A 21,804-nucleotide genomic window follows, 5' to 3' on the forward strand; every position below is an offset into this window, starting at 1 on the left:
GATCCACCCACCTCGGCCTCCCAAATTGCTGGGGTTACAGGCGTAAGCCACTGTGCCCAGCCTGTTTTTTTTAATTATTATTTTTTGAGATGGAGTCTCGATCTGTCACCCAGGCTGAAGTGCAATGGCACGATCTCGGCTCACTGCAACTTCCACCTCCTGGGCTCAAGCAATCCTCCCACCTCAGCCTCACGAGTAGCTGGGATTACAGGCACACACCACCACACCTGGCTAATTTTTGTGTTCTGAGTAATGATGGGATTTTGCCATGTTGCTCAGGCTGGTCTCGAACTCCTGACCTCAGGTGATCCACCCGCCTTGGCCTCCCAAAGTGCTGGGATTACAAATGTGAGGCACCCACCGTGCCCGCCTGGAGTGCTCTTTTTAATACACGATTGCTGATGTGGCCACACGTCTGTTTCTCTTAGAATAAAATGGAAAACTTTTTTTTTCCATCGAGATATAATTTGCTGTGTCCTGTGTCCGAGCCTGGCTCCTTTTCCTGGCTGAGTCATACTCCAGTGTGTGGATGGCCACGCTGCTTCCCCGTTCATCCGTTCATGATATCTGAGTTTCCATCATTACCTGTTATGAGCCATGCTGCCATGAACATCCACACACGGGTTTTCGTGTGGACATACATTTTTTGTTTGGTTTGGGTTGAGACGGAGTCTCACTCTGTAGTCCAGGTGGGAGTGCAGTGGTGCAATCTTGGCTCACAGCAATCTCCGCCTCCCAGGTTCAAGCGATTCTCCTGCCTCAGCCTCGAGTAGCTGGGATTACAGGCACCTGCCACCATGCCTGGCTAATTTTTGTATTTTTAGTAGAGATGGGGTTTCACCATGTTGGCCAGGCTGGTCTGGAACTCCTGACCTCGTGATCCACCCACCTCAGTCTCCCAAAGTGCTGGGATGACAGGCATGAGCCACCGCACCTGGCCTGGATATATCTGTTGACTTCTCTTGGGTAGACCCTCAGCAGTGAAACTGTGGATCACATGGTCACTATGTGTAACCGTTTGAGGAGCTGCCAACCTGTTTTCCATGCAGCTGCACTACTGTTGTTTATTTGTTTGTTTGTTTGTTTTTGAGACGGAGTTTTGCTCTGTTGCCCAGGCTGGAGTGCAGTGGTGCAATCTCAGCTCACCACAACCTCCACCTCCCGGGTTCAAGCGATTCTCCTGCCTCAGCCTCCCGAGTAGCTGGGACTACAGGCGTGTGCCAGCACGCCTGGCTAATTTTGCATTTTTAGTAGAGACGGGGTTTCTCCATGTTGGCCAGACTAGTCTCAAATTCCAGACCTCAGGTGATCTGCCTGCCTCGGCCTCCCAAAGAGCTGGGATGACAGGCGTGAGCCACCGCACCCGGCGTGCATCACTATTATTTTTTCCTTTTCCTGCTTTCCAGGAATGCCTCATTTTACGTTCCTCCAGGCTGGCTGCAGTGGCTCACAACTGTCATCCCAGCACTTTGGGAGGCCAAGGAAGGTGAATCACTTGAGGTCAAGAGTTCAAGACAAGCCTGGCCAATATGGTGAAACCCCATCTCTAGTAAAAATACAAAATTAGCTAGGTTTGGTGGTGGATGCCTGTAACCCTGGCTACTCAGGAGGCTGAGACAGGAGAATCGCTTGAACCTGGGAGGCGGAGGTGGCAGTGAACCAAGGTCGCACTACTGCACTTCAGCCTGGGCGACAGAGCGAGACTCCGTCTCAAAAAAATAAAATAAAATACATTCCCCCAGCTATACATGAGGGCTCTGATTCCCCTTTAGAATAAAATATAAAACTCTAAATGTGGAGGGCCGGGCACGGTAGCTCACGCCTGTAATCCCAGCACTTTGGGAGGCCATGGTAGGAGGATCATTTGAGGTCAGGAGTTCGAGACCATCCTGGCCAACATGATGAAATCCTGTCTCTACTAAAAATACAAAAATCAGCTGGACGTGGTGGTGCGCACCTGTAATCCCAGCTACCTGGGAGGCTGAGGCAGGAGAATCACTTGAACCTGGGCAGCAGGGGTTACACTGAGCAGAGGTCACTCCACTGTACTCCAACCTGGGTGAAAGAGTGAGACTCCAAGTCAAAAAAAAAAAAAAAAAAAAAAAAAAAAAAGCCGGGCGCGGTGGCTCACGCCTGTAATCCCAGCACTTTGGGAGGCCAAGACAGGCGGATCACAAGGTCAGGAGATCGAGACCATCCTGGCTAACACTGTGAAACCCTGTCTTTACTAAAAATACAAAAAATTAGCCGGGCGTGGTGGCGGGTGCCTGTAGTTCCAGCTACACGGGAGGCTGAGACAGGAGAATGGCGTGAACCCGGGAGGCGGAGCTTGCAGTGAGCCGAGATCGCGCCACTGCACTCCAGCCTGGGCCACAGAGCGAGACTCCGTCTCAAAAAAAAAAAAAAAACCTCTAAATGTGGCCTAAAATCAATCCTATGTGTGTCTGTCCTCAGTGGATACAGCTCTGCCTTGCAGGTATCTGCCTTGACCACCTGGCCTCGTCCTTTCCCCTCCCCCATGGCCTGGCCTCCCAGTCTCACAGCCTCCACCTCGGCCTCCTTGCCTCTGGCCTGCCTCCCTCCCACATGGAAAGCAGCTCTAGGTCAAAGCCCTGGCCACCCGCTTTTCCTCCCTGGCCCCCAAACACAGACCACCCTCACCAGTGCCTCCAGGGTGGGCGTCAGTGTGCGGTGATAGTCCGAGGCCTCCCGCCGCAAACTGCTGGCCCACCGGATTCCCCGCAGCTCGGCCGTGTGGTCCACGTGGACGCCCTGTGTAGACAGGAAGGCTGGGGACGAGACCAGGGGCCGTGAGAGAGTCCACCTTTGGGGGCTCAGGCCTGCACTGAGCTGCCGCCCGGGACCCGCCCTGTCTGTGCCCACACACCCCGGTGGTCACTCCCGACTCGCAGTGGGGTGGCGAACGCCCCTGTGGCTGCCCTGAATAGGGACTCACAGGGCTCTCCCTCAACCCCCAAAAGCATTCTGGTTTGGAGCTGAATTCTACAGCCAACCCCCCGGAGGTTCCCAGGTAAGAACAAGGTGGGTGAGAGCCCGGTGAGCCCCAGACGCCCCCGCGTTTTCCTCGAAGGCAGGAAGAAGGTCCTGCTCACGTCAATCTCCCATGCGGTGCCTGGCCCAGGATCTGAGCTGACTCCAGGGAGTGACCGCTGGAATGGCATCAGGAGATGGTAACATGACAGATCCCACCTCCTGCTGCAGGGACATGAGCACAGCCAGAGGCCATCAGGACTGTCCGGCCACAGGCCCATGAGGTCATCTTTAGAAACCACTGGTTGGTTTGTTTGTTTTGAGACAGAGTTTTGCTCTTGTTGCCCAGGCTGGAGTGCAGTGGTGCGATCTCAGCTCACTGCAACCTCCGCCTCCCGGGTTCAGGTGATTCTCCTGCCTCAGCCTCCCGAGTGAGTAGTGCCTGGGACTACAGGCATGTACCACCACGCCCAGCTGATTTTTGTATTTTTAGTAGAGATGGGGTTTCTCCATGTTGGTCAGGCTGGTCTTGAACTCCTGACCTCAGATGATCCACCAGCCTTGGCTTCTCAAAGTGCTGGGATTACAGGCGTGAGCCACTGTGCCCAACCTTGTTTGTTTTGAGATAGGGTCTCGCTCTGTTGCCTGGGCTGGAGTGCAGTGGTGTGATCTCAGCTCACTGCAACCTCTGTCTCCCGGGTTCAAGCGATCCTCCTGCCTCAGCCTCCTGAGTAGCTGGGATTACAGTCGTGCACCACCGCACCTGGCTAGTTGTTTTGCATTTTTAGTAGAGACTGGGTTTCACCATGTTGGCCAGGCTGGTCGGGAATTCCTGACCTCAGGGGATCCACCCACCTCAGCCTCACAAACTGCTGAGATGACAGGTGTGAGCCACTGCACCCAGCCTTAATTTTTGTATTTTTAGTAGAGATGAGGTTTCTCCATGTTGACCAGGCTGGTCTGGAACTCCTAAACTCAGGTGATCTGCCTTCCTCGGCCTCCCAAAGTGCTAGGATGACAGGCAGTAGCCCCTGCGCCTGGCAGAAAGCACTGGGTTTTAGCTGTTGCCTATGTTGTGCCCGAAATACAAAGTATAACAAAAATAATGTCATAAAAAAATTCCTATGCTGAGTCAAGCAGCAGAAAAAATTCTAAATAAAAACTACGAGAGCAAGCACAGAAACCATGAGAGCACGAGTTTTGGTCAAAAATACGTTAAAACTACCAGAAGTGCACACCAGCCAAATAAAATTTAAAAAAAAAAATGGCCATAATTACAACATTTAAAAGATGCAAATAGCAACCACGTGATCTGTGAAAGCTGGGGCCCACTTCCGATTACCCTAAATGGATAGATATGCTACATGGCTATTTACATAGTCATCTATTCAGTAGATAGAATATTCTGAACCAATTCTAAAAACGGTATGTTTTCTCGTTCAAGAAACTAAAAATAAGGAAACGCGAGCACCCTGGTGGGTGGACTGAATTGCCCCGCCTCTGTGTCCCAACCTCACTCTGTAAGTCTTCACTCTGAAACAACTGCAGATTCAGGAAGTTGCAGAAATAGTTCAGAATGTCCCCCGCTCTCCACTCAGCCTCTCCTGACGTCTCCAGCTAAAACGGTGAGCTGTTCGGGAAGGGGTGAATTCTCATTTTTATTTTTTTAAATGTCTTATTTCTTTGAGACAGGGTCTCTATTGTTCGGGCTTCAGTGCGGTGGTGCAATCACAGCTCACAGCAGCCTCGACCTCCTGGTCTCAGGTGATCCTCCTGCCTCAGCCTCCCAAGTAACTGGGACCACAGACACCCGCCATCCGCCTAGTTGGCTGGCTTGCTCTCTCTCCCTCTCTCTCTCTCTCTCTTTCTCTTTCTTGACAGAGTCTTACTCTGTTGCCAGGCTGGAGTGCAATGGCATGATCTTGGCTCACTGCATCCTCCGCCTCCCAGGTTCAAGCGATTCCCCTGCCTCCGCCTCCTGAGTAGCTGGGACTACAGGCGCACGCCACCACGCCCGGCTAATTTTTTTTGTATTTTAGTAGAGACGGGGTTTCACCATGTTGGCCAGGATGGTCTTGATCTCCTGACCTCATGATCTGCCTGCCTCAGGTTCCCAGAGTGCTGGGATTACAGGCGTGAGCCACCGTGCTTGGCCCTTTTTTTTTTTTTTTTTTTTTTAAATACAGGGTCTCACTCTGTTGCCCAGGCTAAAGTGCAGTGGCACGATCTTGGCTCACTGCAACCTCCACTTCCTGGGTTCAAGCAATTCTCCAGCCTCAGCTTCCCGAGTAGCTGGTATTTGAGGCACGTGCCACTACGCCCAGCTAATTTTTGTATTTTTAGTAGAGACGGGGTTTCACCATATTGGCCAGGCTGGTCTCGAACTCCTGACCTCATGTGATCCACCCGCCTCGGCCTCCCAAACTGCTGGGATTACAGGCGTGAGACACCGCGCCCGGCTATTTTTTATTTTTTATCAGAGTGTCACTCTGTCTGCCAAGCTGGAGTGCAGTGGTGTGATCATAGCTCACTGCAGGCTCAAACTACTGGGCTCAAGTAATCCTCTCTCCTCAGTCTCCTGAGTAGCAGGGACTACAGGCACATACAACCACTCATTTTCGTTTAAAACATTTTAAAATTTTAATTTTAAATACTTCTTGTTTTTATTATTTAATTTTTTGTGGAGACGGGGTCTCGCTATGTTGCCCAGGCTGCTCTCAGACTCCTGGGCTCAGGTGATCCTCCTGCTTCAGCCTCCCAGAGTGCTGGGATTACAGGTGTGAGACACTGTACCCGGCCTTAAGTGGTTCTTTTTTTTTTTTTTTTGAGACGGAGTCTGGCTCTGTCGCCCAGGCTGGAGTGCAGTGGCCGGATCTCAGCTCACTGCAAGCTCCGCCTCCGGGGTTTACACCATTCTCCTGCCTCAGCCTCCTGAGTAGCTGGGACTACAGGCGCCTGCCACCTCGCCCGGCTAGTTTTTTGTATTTTTTAGTAGAGATGGGGTTTCACCATGTTAGCCAGGATGGTCTCGATCTCCTGACCTCGTGATCCGCCCGTCTCGGCCTCCCAAAGTGCTGGGATTACAGGCGTGAGCCACCCCGCCCGGCCCTTAAGTGGTTCTTAAAAGACTTTCAGCACTGGCCAACATGGCAAAACCCCGTCTCTACCAAAAATACAAAAATTACCTGGGCACGGTGGCGCGTACCTGAAATCTCAGCTACCTGGGAGGCTGAGGCAGGAGAATTGCTTGAACCCGGGTGGTGGAGGTTGCGGTGAGCTGAGATAGTGCCATTGCACTCCGTCACGCCTGGGAGACAGAGAAAGAGACTCCATCTCAAAACAAAACAAGACAAAACCAAAGACTTCCTGTGGTTTCGGGGGGTCCTGATGGGAATTATATCTACCCGTTTTTCCCAAAATGTATTTGTTAGAACGTAGATGAGAAACTCTGCCCTGACCCTGCCTCTTACTAGTGTGAGGACGAACACACGCACACACATCCATGCACACATACACACGCAGACACACACATGCATGCACACACAAACGCATGCCGATGAACACGTGTGCACCATGCACACCCTCATGCACACACAAATACACTCCCAGGAGGAACCCAAATTATATTGCACTTGGTACCCATGGCCACTAGAGGGCCTCAGCCAAACATGTCTGGCTCTGGGAGTTTCAGAAGTTCCACAAATATTAAAAAAAAAAAAAAAAAAAAAAATTAGGATTCTCAAAGGATCTCCAACTTACTATTTTGCCACACAAGAGCATTTCTCCACAAATTACTGTTTATTATAATCATTTAAATGTTAAAACTAACTTTTTTTTTTTTTTTTTTTGAGGCGGAGTCTCGCTCTGTAGCCCAGGCTGGAGTGCAGTGGCTGGATCTCAGCTCACTGCAAGCTCCGCCTCCCTGGTCCACGCCATTCTCCTGCCTCAGCCTCCCGAGTAGCTGGGACTACAGGCGCCCGCCACCACGCCCGGCTAGTTTTTTTTTTTTTTTTTTTTTGTATTTTTTAGTAGAGACGGGGTCTCACCGTGTTAGCCAGGATGATCTCGATCTCCTGACCTCGTGATCCACCCGTCTCGGCCTCCCAAAGTGCTGGGATTACAGGCTTGAGCCACTGCACCCGGTCTTTTTTTTTTTTTTAAGCTAGAGTTGCTCTGTCACCCAGGCTGGAATGCAAGGGCATGAATTTGGCTCACTGCAACCTCTGCCTTCTGGGTTCAAGCAATTCTCCTGCCTCAGCCTCCCAAGTAGCTGGGATTACAGGCATGTACCACCATGCCCAGCTATTTATTTTCCTCCCCTCCGCTCCCCTCCACTCCCCTCCTCTTCTCCCTCTCTCTCTCGCTCTTTTTTTGTATTTTTAGCAGAGATGGGGTTTCACCATGTTGGTCAGGCTGGTCTTGAACTCCTGACCTCATGATCTGCTCATCTCGGCCTCCCAAAATGTTGAGATTACAGGTGTGAGCTACTGCGCCTGGTCTTATTGTTTATTATTATTTTTTGAGATAGGGTCTCACTCTGTCACCCAGGCTGGAGTGCAGTGGTGTGATCTCAGCTCACTGCAACTGCTGCCTCCCAGGTTCAAGTGATTCTCCTGCCTCAGCCTCCTGAGCAGCTGGGACTACAGGCGCCACCACGCCTGGGTAATTTTTTGTATTTTCTGTAGAGGCAGGGCTTTATCATGTTGCCCAGACTGGTCTCAAACTCCTGGGCTCCGATGGTCCTTCTGCCTCAGCCTCCTAAAGTGCTGGGATTACAGGCGGGAGCCACCACGCCCAACCCAATTGCTCGGTTTTATAAAAATCCTTTTGGGTATTTTGCTGATTTGCCAAAATTTAAAACAAGATCATTTCCCTGTCTGTGTTTCTCTGTCATCCCAGCTGTGAAAACTTCCTTTGGGAGCTTCTTTAGTTGGGAAAACTGACGCACGCAGGAACTCACCCGCTCCACTCCCCGCCCACCCGCCTGACCTAGGGCAGCCTTCATTTCCACGCCTAGACACTGCCCTTTGATTCTAAGATGGTCATGGAGACACCATCAAGTCACTTCCTGGTGACTTTGCACACGTCCCCTTGTTTTGTGAACCCAGCCAATCCCACAGTCACTTACCCAAAAGGACTCCCAGGGTGAGGATGACAAGGCTGGTGGCCACCACACCAATGGTGACCACTCGACAGCACGCAGCGTCTGGAGTGGGGACTTCCTTGGTTGTCCTGGGCATGAGGTGTACGTCAGCCACAGTAGACTCCATGGCTCAGAAACACGCAGACAGCGAGCTGGATGCCACACAGCAAGACAGAAACATGGGGTCAGAGGCTGAAGGTACTTCTCTTCCCATAAGCAAGGGTTGCAACTATGCCCTTAAAAATGGCCGAGCGCGGTGGCTTACGCCTGTAATCCCGGCACTTCGGGAGGCTGAGGTGGGTGGGTCATTTGAGGTCGGGAGTTCCAGACCAGCCCGGCCAACATGGTGAAACCCCATCTCTACTAAAAATACAAAATTAGCCAGGCATGTTGATGCATGCCAGTAATCCCAATTACTTGGGAGGCTGAGGCAGGAGAATCGCTTGAACCCGGGAGGCAGAGGCTGCAGTGAACCGAGATCGCACTACTGCACTCCAGCCTGGGTGCCAGAGCGAGACTCCGTTTCCAAAAAAAAAAAAGACCGGATGCGGTGGCTCATGCCTGTAATCCCAGCACTTTGGGCGGCCAAAGTGGGTGAATCACTTGAGGTCAAGAGTTTGAGACCAGCCTGGCCAACATAGTGAAACCCTGTCTCTACTAAAACTACAAAAACCTGGTCAGGCATTATGGCGTGAACCTGTAATCCCAGCTACTCAGGAGGCTGAGGCAGGAAGATCGCTTGAACCTGGGAGGCAAAGGTTGCAGTGAGCTGAGAGCGTGCCACTGCACTCCAGCCTGGTGACAGAACGAGACTGTCTCAAAAAAACAAAAAGGTGGAAAGTGACTGCTGGCTGGGCCGCTGTGTAAGGGTGAGGGGTTGCCGTAGGTCACTGGGGTCCATTGTTAGAAAGAGTAAGTCTGAGGTTCCCAGAGCTGCTGTAAAAAAGGACCCCACACTTGGGACCTTAGAGGAACACTGAGTTATTGGCCAGGCATGGTGGCTCACACCTGTAATCCTAGCACTTTGGGAGGCTGAGACAGGAGGATTGCGTGAGCCCAGGAGTTTGAGACCAGCCTGGGCAATATAGTGAGACCCCATCTCCACAGAAAACAAACAAAAATTAGGCAGATGTGGTGGCTCACACCTGTAATCCTAGCAACTCAGGAGGCTGAGGCAGGAGGATCTCTTGAGCCCAAGAGGTGGAGGCTGCAGTGAGCTGTGATCGCGCCACTGTACTCCAGCCTGGGTGACAGAGCCAGACCCTGTCTCAAAAAATTTAAAAATGGAATAGATTTATTATCTCACAGTTCTGAGATCCATCTTACAGGGCTCATCATCAAGCTGTGGGCAGGCCTGGGCCCTCCTGGGGACTTGAGAGAATCTGTTTCCCACCTTTCCCAGCGTCTAGAGGCTCAGGGCCCCTTCCTCCCCCTTCACGGCCACAGCACAGCCTCTTCCAGTCTCTCTCTGACTCTCACCCTCCTGCCTTTTTTTTTTTTTTTTTTTTTTTTTTTTGAGACAGGGTCTTTCTCTGTTGCCCAGGCTGGAGTTCACAGCTCACTGCAGCCTCCACCTCCTGGGCTCAAGCGATCCTCCCACCTCAGCCTCCTAGTAGCTGGGACCACATGTGTGTGCCACTACACCCGGCTAATTTTTTTTTTTTGTAGAGAGGGAGTCTTCCTATGTTGCCCAAGCTGGTCTCAAACTCCTGACCTCACGCGATCCTCCCATCTCAGCCTCCCAAAGCGCTGGGATTACAGGCGTGAGCCACCGTGCCCAGCCTGAGTGCCATCTTTCGAAGGGAGGAGAATCAAAGAATTTGTGACCACAGACTCTTTTTCTGTCACCCTCATCAACAACTCCTGTTGGCTCAGTGTTCAAAACAGATTCCTAATCCAGTCATTCCTCACCATCTGTGCAGCTACAGCTCTGGACAGGCCACCAGCACAGGTCACCAGCATCCCCTCCGGAGGGACTGGCCTCTTTCCTCCCTCCCTTGCCCTTCTGTGAACTGGTCACAGCAGTTAAGGTGCCTTTGAAATGTTCATCAGATTACATCATTCCTGGCCACACACACATTAAATCCCTCCAGCAGCCTAAAACCCAGAGTTCTCCTCCCGACTTTCACACATCATCTTTTTTTTTTTTTTTTTTTTCAGAGAGAGAGAGTCTCTCTGTTGCTCAGACTGGAGTGCTGTGGTGTGATCTTGGCTCACTGCAACTTCAAATGTCCAGGCTTAAGCGATCCTCCTACCTCAGCTTCCATAGCTGGGACCACAGGTACACGCCACCACGCCAGCCTCATTTTTCTATCTCTCTCTCTATCGAGATGGAGTCTCGCTCTTGTCACCCAGGCTGCTGTGCAGTGGCACAATCTCGGCTCGCTGCAACCTCTGCCTCCCGGGTTCAAGCGATTCTCCTGCCTCAGCCTCCCCAATAGCTGGGATTACAGGTGCCCAGTACTACGCTTGGCTAATTTTTATATTTTTAGTAGAGAGAGGGTTTCGCCATGTTGGCCAGGCTAGTCTTGAACTCCTGACCTCAGGTGATCCACCCACCTCAGCCTCCCAAAGTGCTGGGATTACAGGAGTGAGCCTCCATGCCCGGTCCCACTTTTCTATTTTTTGTAGAGAGGGGATCTTGCTATGTTTCCCGGGCTGGTTTTGAACTCCTGACCTCAGGCAACCTTCCCTCCTCAGCCTCCCAAAGTGCTGGGACCATAGCTGTGCTGTGCAGTGTCACGATCTCGGCTCACTACAACCTCCATTTCTCAGGTTCAAGTGATTCTCATGCCTCAGTCTCCCAAGTAGCTGGGACCACAGGCGCATGCCATCACACCTGGATAATTTTTGTATTTTTAGTAGAGACAGGGTTTCACCATATTGGAAAGGCTGATCTCAAACTCCTGGCCTCCTGCCTTGGCCTCCCACAGTGCTGGGATGACAGGCGTGAGCCACGGCGCCCGGCCGGCAGTAACTATTTTCATACTCACAAGGCAGTCAGGACCGTGTCCCTTAACTCTGCCGTTATCACACTGAAGCAGCCAACCACATGTAAAGAATTAGACACAACTATGTTCCCATCACACTTTATGGACACTAAAATTCAAATCCTGACTGGGAGCGGTGGCTCACGCCTGTAATCCCATCTCTTTGGGAGGCCGCGGCAGGATAATTGCTTGAGTCCAGGAGTTTGAGACCAGCCTGGGCAACATAGCAAGAAGCAAGACCCCATGTCGACAGAAAATAAAAATTAAATTAGCCGGGCATGGTGGGGCGCGTATCTGTGATCCCAGCTATTCAGGAGGCTGAGGTGGGAGGACTGCTTGAGCCCAGGAGGTTGAGGCTGCAAGGACCTGTGATCACACCAGGGCACTCCAGGCTGGGTGACCGAGCGACACCCAGTCTCCAGTAATAATAATAAAATGCAAAAATAATTCTTAGATTGGTGGGCTGTATGAAAACAGGGGAAGGACCAGATCTGGCTCTGGTCCACAGGATGTCGCTTCCTGACCCCTGGAATAGATATCTAATCTTTTTTATTATTTTTTATTTTTCAGACACAAGGTCTTGCTCTGTCACCCAGGCTGGAGTGCAGTGGTGTGATCATAGCTCACTGCAGCCTTGACCTCCCAGGCTCCAACGATCCTCCTGCCTTAGACTCCAGAGTAGCTGGGCCCACAGGTGTGCCACCACATCCGGTTTTTTTTTCTTTGTAGAGATGGGGTCTCACTATGTTGTCCAGTCTGACCTTGAACTCCTGGCCTCCAGTGATCCTCCTGCCTCGGCCTCTAGGTGTGAGCCACTGAACCCGGCCACCTCTCTGGTGTTTATAATCATTTGCCAGTCCCCGTTCTGGGCGATCTCCCACTCATGGGTTATCACTAAGGCTTTGAAATGTAAGAGGATTTACGAACATGAGTCCCAGAACACGGCCAGATGGCAGCCATGTGCAACGGTGACACCATGACCTTCTTCTGTGCTCCTGCCGCTTTCAGTCTCACTGGAGCAGGGGATTCACCCAGGGTTTCCACGAGAAACTGCCTCTGTGTCGCATGGATCCCTAGGCAGAACTGGGCAGCTGTCGGCCCCTGAGGGATGTAACGGAACACCTGGGGCAGACAGATTCCACCGGGAGCACCAGGATACCACCTCCTGGGATTCACGTCCTCTGTGACCCCTTTTCATCAAGGGATGGGCCAAGGTAGCCACGGTGGCCTCAGGTAGGCCTCCCAAAGTGCTGGGATTATAGGATTACAGGTGTGGGCCACCGCGCCTGGCCTTTTCTTTTCTTAGGTTGGAGTGCAGTGGCACGATCTCAGCTCACTACAACTTCTGCCTCCCAGGTTCAAGTAGTTCTCCTGCCTCAGCCTCCCCAGTAGCTGGGATTACAGGTGCACACCACCATGCCTGGCTAATTTTTTTGTTTGTTTGTTTATGTTTTTGAGATGGAGTCTTGCTCTGTCACCCAGGCTGGAGTGCAGTAGCGTGTTCTCGACTTACTGCAAGCTCCGCCTCCCAGGTTCACGCCATTCTCCTGCCTCAGCCTCCCGAGTAGCTGGGACTACAGGCGCCCACCACCTCGCCTGGCTAATTTTTTGTATTTTTAGTAGAGACGGGGTTTCACCGTGTTAGCCAGGATGGTCTCGATCTCCTGACCTCGTGATCCACCTGCCTCAGCCTCCCAAAGTGCTGCGATTACAGGCGTGAGTCACCGCATCCGGCCACGCCCAGCTAATTTTTGTACTTTCAGTAGAGATGGGGTTTTGCCATGTTGGCCAGGGTGGTCTCGAGCTCCTGACCCCAGGTGATCCACCCACCTTGGCCTCCCAAAGTGCTGGGATTACAGGTGGGAGCCACCACACCTGGTTCCCTAGCTTACATTCTTTTATGCTCGTGAGACCTCAATAGACCTTAACCTCAAACTCTGCATGTTCTCAGCCTGCAGGGACGCCTTTCTCTCCAAAGGGGTGAATCACCTCCACATTTTCTGCAAAGGTGGATCTCATTGCCTCCCCTCCGCCTCAGCTCCCCTGGGTGTCCGCTGTGTGGGTGGAGAATGATTCTTGCTTGGCCTCCAACACACTTTTCCCCATTAGGAACCCACAGAAGGCCGGGCGCGGTGGCTCAAGCCTGTAATCCCAGCACTTTGGGAGGCCGAGACGGGCGGATCACGAAGTCAGGAGATCGAGACCATCCTGGCTAACACGGTGAAACCCCGTCTCTACTAAAAATTACAAAAAACTAGCCAGGCGAGGTGGTGGGCGCCTGTAGTCCCAGCTACTCGGGAGGCTGAGGCAGGAGAATGGTGTGAACCCGGGAGGCAGAGCTTGCAGTGAGCGGAGATCCGGCCACTGCACTCCAGCCCGGGCGACAGAGTGAGACTCCATCTCAAAAAAAAAAAAAAAAAAAAAAGGAACCCACAGAAAAGGAAGCTAGGGGAACAATGCCATTCTGTTTCCCCAGGTTGGGTCCCATGGACGTGCCCACGTGGCCAAGGGCTTCTCTGGAGGGAGTGGAGTTGTTCTGGACGCCTGTGGGGATGAAAACCAGGCCTAGGTGGGCAGATGAGATACAGAACACCCCATGGAGCTTGAGTTTCAGATAATCAAACATCCTTTTGTAGCCTAAGTGTGTCCCTGGGACGGTTAACTCTATGCAATACCTTGGCCTGGCTTTGGTTGGTTGGTCAAACATTATTCTAGCTGTTGCTGTGAAGGTAAGTTTTAGATACAATTAATATCTATGTATTTATTTTTATTGTTTTGAGACGGGGGTCTCACTCTGTCACCCAGGCTGGAGTGCAGTGGTGTGACCACAGCTCACTGCAGCCTCGACCTCCTGGGCTCAAGCGATCCTCCCACCTCAGCCTCCGGAGTAGCTGGAATATGGATGTATACCACTACAGCAGCTAAGTTAAAAAATTTCTTTGTAGAATCAGGGTGCAGTGGCTCACGCCTGTAATCCCAGCACCTTGGGAGGCCGAGATGGGAGGATCACTGGAGCCCAGAGCTCAAGACCAGCCTGGGTCACGTAGGGAGACCCGGTCTCTAAGAAAATTTTTTAAATAATTTTTTTTTGTAGCGATGGGGTCTTGCTATGTTGCCCAGGCTGGTCTGGAACTACTGGCTTCAAGCCATCCTCCTGCCTCAGCCTCTCAAACTGCCGGGATTATGGGTGTGAACCACTGCATCCAGTCCAATTAACTTTTTTTTTTTTTTTTTTTTTTAAGACAGATTCTTGCTCTGTCGCAGGCTGGAGTGCAGTGGCACAATCTCGGCTCACTGCAACCTCTGCCTCCCAGGTTCAAGCAATTCTCCTGCCTCAGCTTCCCAAGTAGCTGGAATTACAGGTGCCTGCCACCATGCCTGGCTAATTTTTGTATTTTTAGTAGAGATGAGGTTTCACCATGTTGGCCAGGCTGGTCTGGAATTCCTGACCTTAGGTGATCCACCTGCCTCGGCCTCCCAAAGTGCTGGGATTAGAGGCATGAGTCACCGTGCCCGGCCCAATTAACATTTAAATCAGTAGATATTGAATAAAGCAGTAATGTGGTGGGCCTCACCCAATCAGTTGAAGGCCTTAAAAGACTGAGGTTCCCCAGGAGGAGGGAAATCTGCCTCCAGATGGCCTTTGGGCTTGAGACTGCAGCATCGGCTCTTCCCAAGGTCTCCAGCCTGCCCTGCAGATTCCAGACCTGCAGCCCCTCGGTGGTGTGAGCCAAATCTTTAAAATAAATCTCAATCTGTGTGTGTGCATGTGTGTGTATGTGTGTGCATGTGTGCATCTGTGCGTGCGTGTGTGCATCTGTGTGTGTATGTGTGGGTCTGTATCTGTGTGTGCATGTGTGTCTGTGTGCATTTGTATATGTGTATGTGTGCATTTGTGTGTGTGTGTGCATGTGTGGGTCTGTGTGCATGTGTGCGTCTGTGTGTGTGCGCGTCTGTATATGTGTGCATCTGCTTGTGTGTGCATGTGTGTGTACATGTGTGGGTCTGTGTGTGTGCATGTGTGGGTGTGGGTGCATATGTGGGGTCTGTGTCTGTGTGTGTGCATGTGTGTGTGCGTGTGTGTGTGTGCATGTGTGCGTCGCATCTGTGTGTGTGTACGCATCTGTGTGTATGTGTCTGTGTATCCACTCATCTGGTCCTGTCTCTGGAGAATTCTGTACCTAATCTGTATTTTAGTATAAGTATGTCTCTCTCGTGCGAAATTTGGGACATTCTCCTACTAAAAAAATGTTTTGGCCAGGCGCGGTGGCTCACGCCTGTAATCCCAGCACTTTGGGAGGCCGAGGTGGGCAGATCCCCTGACATCAGGAGTTTGAGACTAGCCTGGCCAACATGGTGAAAACCCGTCTCTAACAAAACTACAAAAATTAGCCGGGTATGTTGACGCATGCCTGTAATTCCAGCTTCTTGGGTGGATGAGGCAGGAAAATCACTTGAACCCCAGAGGTAGAGGCTGCAGTGAGCACTCCAGCCTGGGCGACACAGAGTGAGACCCTGTTTAAAAAAGAAATGTTTTGGTTATTAATCTGAAATTCTGGCTGGGTGCTGTGGCTCATGCCTGTTATCCCAACACTCTGGGAGGCTGAGGCATGTGGATCACCTGAGGTCAGGAGTTCGAGACCAGCCTGACCAACAGTGAAACCCCATCTCTAGTAACCCCATCGCTACTAAAAATACAAAATTAGCTGGGCGTGGCGGCACATGCCTATAATCCCAGTTACTCAGGAGGCTGAGGCAGGAGAATCGCTTGAACCCGGGAGCAGGAGGTTGCGGTGAGCTGAGATCGTGCCATTGCACCCCAGCCTGAGCAAAGAGAGCAAAACTCCATCTAAAAAAATAATAATAATACAAAAATTAGCCAGGTATGATGTTGCACACCTGTAGTCCCAGCTACACGGGAGCCTGAGACAGGTCAGTCTCTTGAAGCCGGGAGGCAGAGGTTGCAGTGAGCCGAGATTGTGCCACTGCACTCAAGCCTGGGTGACAGAGTGAGACTCCGTGTCAAAATAATGGATGAATGAATAAATACATGTCTGAAATTCTAATGTCTCCGAGTGTGCTGAATGTTTTACTGCTGAGTCTGGCAATCCTATGCTGGGGCCCAGCCAGAATCTTCCCTCCTTAGGGGAACGTGTCCCTCTGGGAAGGGCCACTCCATGCCTGGCCGCCACCATCCAGAGCCAACGAGAAAGGAGAGATGTACCAGGATTGATGGGGAGTGAGGTAGGGGCGGCAGGGATCGAGGCAGGGGCGGCGGGGATCGAGGCAGGGGCGGTGGAGAGAGAGGCAGGGGCAGTGAGGAGCGAGGCAGGGGCAGTAGGGAGCGAGGTAGGGGCGGTGGGGAGCGAGGCAGGGGCGGTGGGGAGCGAGGCAGGGGCGGTGGGGAGCGAGGCAGGGGCGGTGGGGAGCGAGGCAGGGGCAGTGGAGAGAGAGGCAGGGGTAGCAGAGAGAGAGGCAGGGGTGGCGGGGAGTGAGGCCGCACCACACTTTCCCGTTTACTCTTACACTTGAGTTGAACGGCCTTCAGAGGAGCCAGAGAATCTCCAAGAATCACTTGATGGATGGTTTAGAAACAAAAGACACCAAGATTCCCTTCTGTGATTCGAGCTGGAAAAGGCACATTTAGAGCATGAGCTCACTCCTCAACACACACACACCCACACACTGTGTTCATTCAACCCCAGCTGCCTCTGCTGACCCTGCCCCGCAGGTTTTCTGAGGATTCCTGTGTTCTCTAAATGGTCTTGTCATCACCATCATTGGTTCACAGAAAGGACTCCACGGCTATTTAGCATCAAATATAGAAGGGCCATTCATTTCGGTCTCCATCCAGCCAACCTTTACGATGGGCCAGGTCTGGCTGCGTTGTACCCTGAATGAGACAGATACGATTCTCTGAGCTCAGAGAGTTTACATCTGAGTGGAAGAGGCCCAGATCCATTAACACGATGCTCCAAGGATGGCTCAAAACTAGAAGCACAACCAGGAACTTCGAATCTGTGTACAGGGGTCTTTGATTTAGACAGGCGGTCAGGGGACGGTTTTCCGAGAGAGTGATGAGTTATCCAAGTTCAGAAGGATAAATAGGAATTGAGTAAGCATCCAGTGGAAGGAACGGATTCTACATGGCAGGGATAAAGTATCTAGAATCCCTGTGGCAGGAGCAAAGAAGTCAAGACTAATGTAGAGAAAGTGTATTAGTCAGCTACTGCTGTGTAACAAATCAGCACAAACTTAGCAGCTGCCAACAACATGCACTTGTTACATCCTCATTTCCTGGGGTCAGGAGTCTGACAGGGTTTAGCTGGGCCTTCTGCTCAGGGTCTCATAAGGCTGCAACCCAGGTGTTAGCTGGGCTGCATTCTCATCTGAGGCTCGACTGGGGAAGAATCCACTGTTTTTTTGATTTTTTTTTTGTTTTTTTGGTGGAGTCTTGCTCTGTCACCCAGGCTGGACTGCAGTGGCACAACCTTGGCTCACTGCAACCTCTGCCTCTCAGGTTCAAGCAATTCTACCTCCTCGGCCTCCCCAGTAGCTGGGATTACAGGCACATGCCACCATGCCTGGCTAATTTTTCTTTTTCTTTTTTTTTTTTTTTAGTAGAGACACGGTTTGTCATGTTGACCAGGCTGGTCTTGAACTCCAGACCTCAAATGATCTGCCCACCTTGGCCTCCCAAAGTCCTGGGATTACAGGCATGAGCCACTTCACCTGGTTTTTTTTTTTTTTTTTTTTTTTTTTGATAGGGTTTCACTCTGTGGCCCAGGCTAGAGTGCAGTGGCACAATTGTAGCTCATTGCAGTCTCAAATTCTTGGGCTTAAATGATCCTCTTGCGTCAGTCTCATGACTCTGCATGATTCTCCCACTAAGTGGGAGCTGAGAGCATAAACAGTCATACAACTACACCAGCAAGGTCCAAAATGGCAGCCACTGGCCCCATATGGCTATTAAAACTAAAGTTAATTACAACTGGCCAGGTGCAGTGGCTCATGCCTGTAATCCCAGCACCACGGGAGGCTGAGGCACTATGGGACGCTGAGCACTATGGGAGTTCGAGACCAGCCTGGGCAACATAGTAAGACCCTAGCTCTATAAAAAATAGAAAAATTAGCTGGGCGTGGTGGCATGCACCTGTAGTTCCAGCTACTCAGGAGGCTGAGGATCTGTGAACCAAGGAGGTTGAGACTGCAGTGAGGTGTGACTGTGCCACTGCACTTGATGGGCAAGAGAAAAGAAAGAGAGAGAAAGAGAAAAGAGAAAATGAGAGAGAGAGAGAAACAGAGAGAGAGAGAGAGAAAAAAAAGAAAGAGAGAGAGAGAAGGAGGGAGGGAGGGAAGAGTTTAGGGAACGTCAGGGCCTAGTGTTGGGCAGGGTATAGGAGAACTGTGAGAGGGGTGGCAGGAAGGCCCAACAGCCCCATCTGGAAGGCTGCTGTGCACCACACTTAGAAGCTCAGGTGTTGTCTGAGGACACACGTTGCTGGAGAGCTGTTCCACATCGAGCACATTTAGAAAGCTTTGCCACCTACATTCTTGATTTCTCCCTCCAGGTATCTGATAGGGTTTGGCTGTGTCCCCACCCAAATCTCATCTTCAGTTGTAGTTCCCATAATCCCCACATGTCATGGGAGGGACCAGGTGGAGATCATTAAATCACGGGGCTACTTTCCCCTATCCTGTTCTCATAGTAGTGAGTTCTCACAAGATCTGATGGTTTTATAAAGGGCTTCCCCTTTGCTGGGCTTTCATTCTTCTCTCTCCTGCCACCATGTGAAGGACATGTTTGCTTCCCCTTCCGCCATGATTGTAAGTTTCCTGAGGCCTCCCAGCCATGCTGAACTGTGAGTCAATTAAACCCCTTTTTCATTTATAAATTACCTAGTCTCAGGTAGGTTTGTTGTTGTTTTGTTGTTGTTGTTGTTGTTGTTTTTTTTTTTTTTTTTTTTTTTTTTTTTTTTTTAGATGGAGTCTTACTCTGTCGCCCAGGCTGGAGTGCAGTGGCACAATCTCAGCTCACTGCAACATGTGCCTCCCATTTTCAAGTAATTCTGCCTCAGCCTCCCGAGTAGCTGGGACTATAGGCGTGCACCACTACACCTGGGTAATTTTTTAATTTTTAGTAGAGACAGGGTTTCACCATATTGGCCAGGCTGGTCCTTGAACTCCTGACCTCGTGATCCACTTACCTCAGCCTCCCAAAGTGCTGGGATTACAGGCGTAAGCCACCGTGCCCAGCCTTGGGTATGCTTTTATTAGCAGCATGAGAACAGACTGACACAGTATCCCATCAACATTTACAGGGACCAATGGTCCCAGTTTGCCCAGGACTGTCCCTATTCAGCACTGAAAGTCCCATGTCTCAGGAAACCACTCAATTCCAATCAAACCAGGACAGTTGTCACCCTATAAGTAATGCCTAAACACAGTTGTCTGAGTCCATTTTTGTCCTGCTGTAAAGAAATACCTGAGACTGGCTAATTTATAAGGAAAAGGGGGGTCAGGTGTGGCAGCTCACGCCTGTCATTCCAACACTTTGGGAAGCCAAGGCAAGAGAATCGCTTGAGGCCAGGAGTTTGAGGCCAGCCTGGGCAACATAGTGAGACCCCATCTCTACAAAATGTAAATTTTTTTTTTTTTTTTTTTTTTTTGAGACAGAGTCTCGCTCTGTCGCCCGGGCTGGAGTGCAGTGGCCAGATCTCAGCTCACTGCAAGCTCCGCCTCCCGGGTTCACACCATTCTCCTGCCTCAGCCTCCTGAGTAGCTGGGACTACAGGCGGCCGCCACCTTGCCTGGTTATTTTTTTGTATTTTTTAGTAGAGACGGGATTTCACCATGTTAGCCAGGATGGTCTCGATCTCCTGACCTCGTGATCCGCCCATCTTGGCCTCCCAAAGTGCTGGGATTACAGGCTTGAGCCACCGCGCCCGGCCACAAAATGTAAAATTTTAAAATTGACCTTTCATGGTGGTGCATTTCAGCAGTCTCCGCTACTCAGGAGGCTGAGGCGGGAGGGTCAATCACATGGGCCCAGGAGATCGAGGCTGTAATGAGCTATGATTGTGCCAGCCTGGGTGGCAGAGTGTGACCCTGTCTCTGCAAAAAAAATGTTAAAAATTAGCCAGGCATAGTGGAACATATCTGTAGTTCCAGCTACTTGGGAGGCTGAGGCATGAGGATCACTTGAGACTGGGAGGTCGAGGCTGCAGTGAGCTATGATCACACCACTGCACTCCAGCTTGGGTGACAGAGTGAGACCCTGTCTCAGAAAAAAAAATAAAAGAGAGAGAGAGAGAAGGAAAGATGGAGGGAGGGAAGAAGGAAAGATGGAGGGAGGGAAGAAGGAAAGATGGAGGGAGGGAAGAAGGGAGGAAGTGAGGGAGGGAGGGGAGGGAGGGAGGGGAGGGGAGGAAGAAGGCGGAAAGGAGGGGGGAAGGGGAGGGAAAGGAAGAAGGAAAGAAAGGAAGACCAGGTGTGGTGGCTCATGCCTGTAATACCAGCACTTTGGGAGGCTGAGGCAGAAGGACTGCTTGAGCCCAGGAGGTTGAGACCAGCCTGGGCAACATAGTGAGACCCCATCTCAAATACATACATACATACATATACACAATAAAAAAGAAAGAAAGAAAGTACGAGGAACTGACATATGCAGGACTGAAATGTGAGCTGTGAGAGCCGGTGGCCAGTAACAATAGAGCCAAGAGCCCCAGGGACATCCACTGTGGGGCATACCTAAACTGTCTCCATGCAGAAATGACCACATGCAGATAGCCAGGAGTGGGGATCTGTGAACAGAAAGGGACTCAGGAGAAGCCAGCCTGTGGCCACTCCAGCTTCTCGGGTTCTGGGCACACTGGGTCAGACACGTGCTGGTGAGCCTCTGCCCCGGCACGACCCTGCCTGGCCCTCCTCAGAAGCCAGAGAAATTGCATCCTGGCAGCTGGCAGGCCTGGTGGAGAGCGGGCAGAAATCAGGCAGCAGAATCTTCCTTTGAACCACAGCTCAGAAAGGGCCTTGACTCCTCGGTCCAGAGAATCTGACAGTGTCTCTGGGTACATTCCTAGAAATGCATCTTGGACTCATGCCTGTCATCTCAGCACTTTGGGAGGCCAAGGAGAGTGGATCATTTGAGGTCAGTTTGAGACCAGCCTGGCCAACATGACGAAACCCCATCTCTACTAAAAATACAAAAATTAGCCGGGCATGGTGGTGCATGCCTGAAATCCCAGCTACCCAAGAGGCTGAGGCAGGAGAATCGCTTGAACCTGGGAGGCGGAGGTTTCAGTGAGCCAAGGTTGTGCCACTGCACTGCAGCCTGGGCAACAGAGCAAGACTGTCTCAAAAAGAAAAAAAGAGAAATGACATCTTGAGTGGGTTCTGTGGCTGCAGAATAATGACTCTGACATCCAGTTCCTAATCCCAGAATCTGTAAATATGGTGCCTTCCATGGTCAAAATGACTCTGCAGGTGGCACTGAGTGAAGGACATGGAGACGAGAGATAATCCTGATGATCTGGGGGGCCTGATATCCCCACAGTGTCCTCACGAGAGGAGGTGGGAGGGGACAGTCAGGGAGACTGGAGGAGGTTATGCTGTGGCTATGAAGGGAGAGGAAGGGGCCCCGAGCGAGGGATGTAGGTGCCTCTAGACGCTGGGAAAGGC

The 21,804-nt window shown here is 51.3% G+C and overlaps 1 protein-coding gene across 2 annotated transcripts in view; it reads right to left on the bottom strand.

Annotated features, from left to right (window-relative positions):
- The window catches only part of TMPRSS9 (transmembrane serine protease 9), a 67,381-nt gene that overhangs the window by 28,829 nt on the left and 16,748 nt on the right, over nucleotides 1-21,804 (bottom strand). For both annotated transcript variants that reach the window (XM_073017143.1, XM_073017144.1), the window contains exons 2-3: nucleotides 8,120-8,286; nucleotides 2,662-2,789 (exon numbers count right to left, since the gene is read on the bottom strand). In XM_073017143.1, the coding sequence (XP_072873244.1) occupies nucleotides 2,662-2,789; nucleotides 8,120-8,261 (270 nt within the window). In that variant the 5' untranslated portion in view covers nucleotides 8,262-8,286. The remainder of the gene's footprint in view (nucleotides 1-2,661; nucleotides 2,790-8,119; nucleotides 8,287-21,804) is intronic.

This window comes from Chlorocebus sabaeus, chromosome 6, assembly GCF_047675955.1.
Source record: "Chlorocebus sabaeus isolate Y175 chromosome 6, mChlSab1.0.hap1, whole genome shotgun sequence".
NCBI lineage: Eukaryota > Metazoa > Chordata > Mammalia > Primates > Cercopithecidae > Chlorocebus > Chlorocebus sabaeus.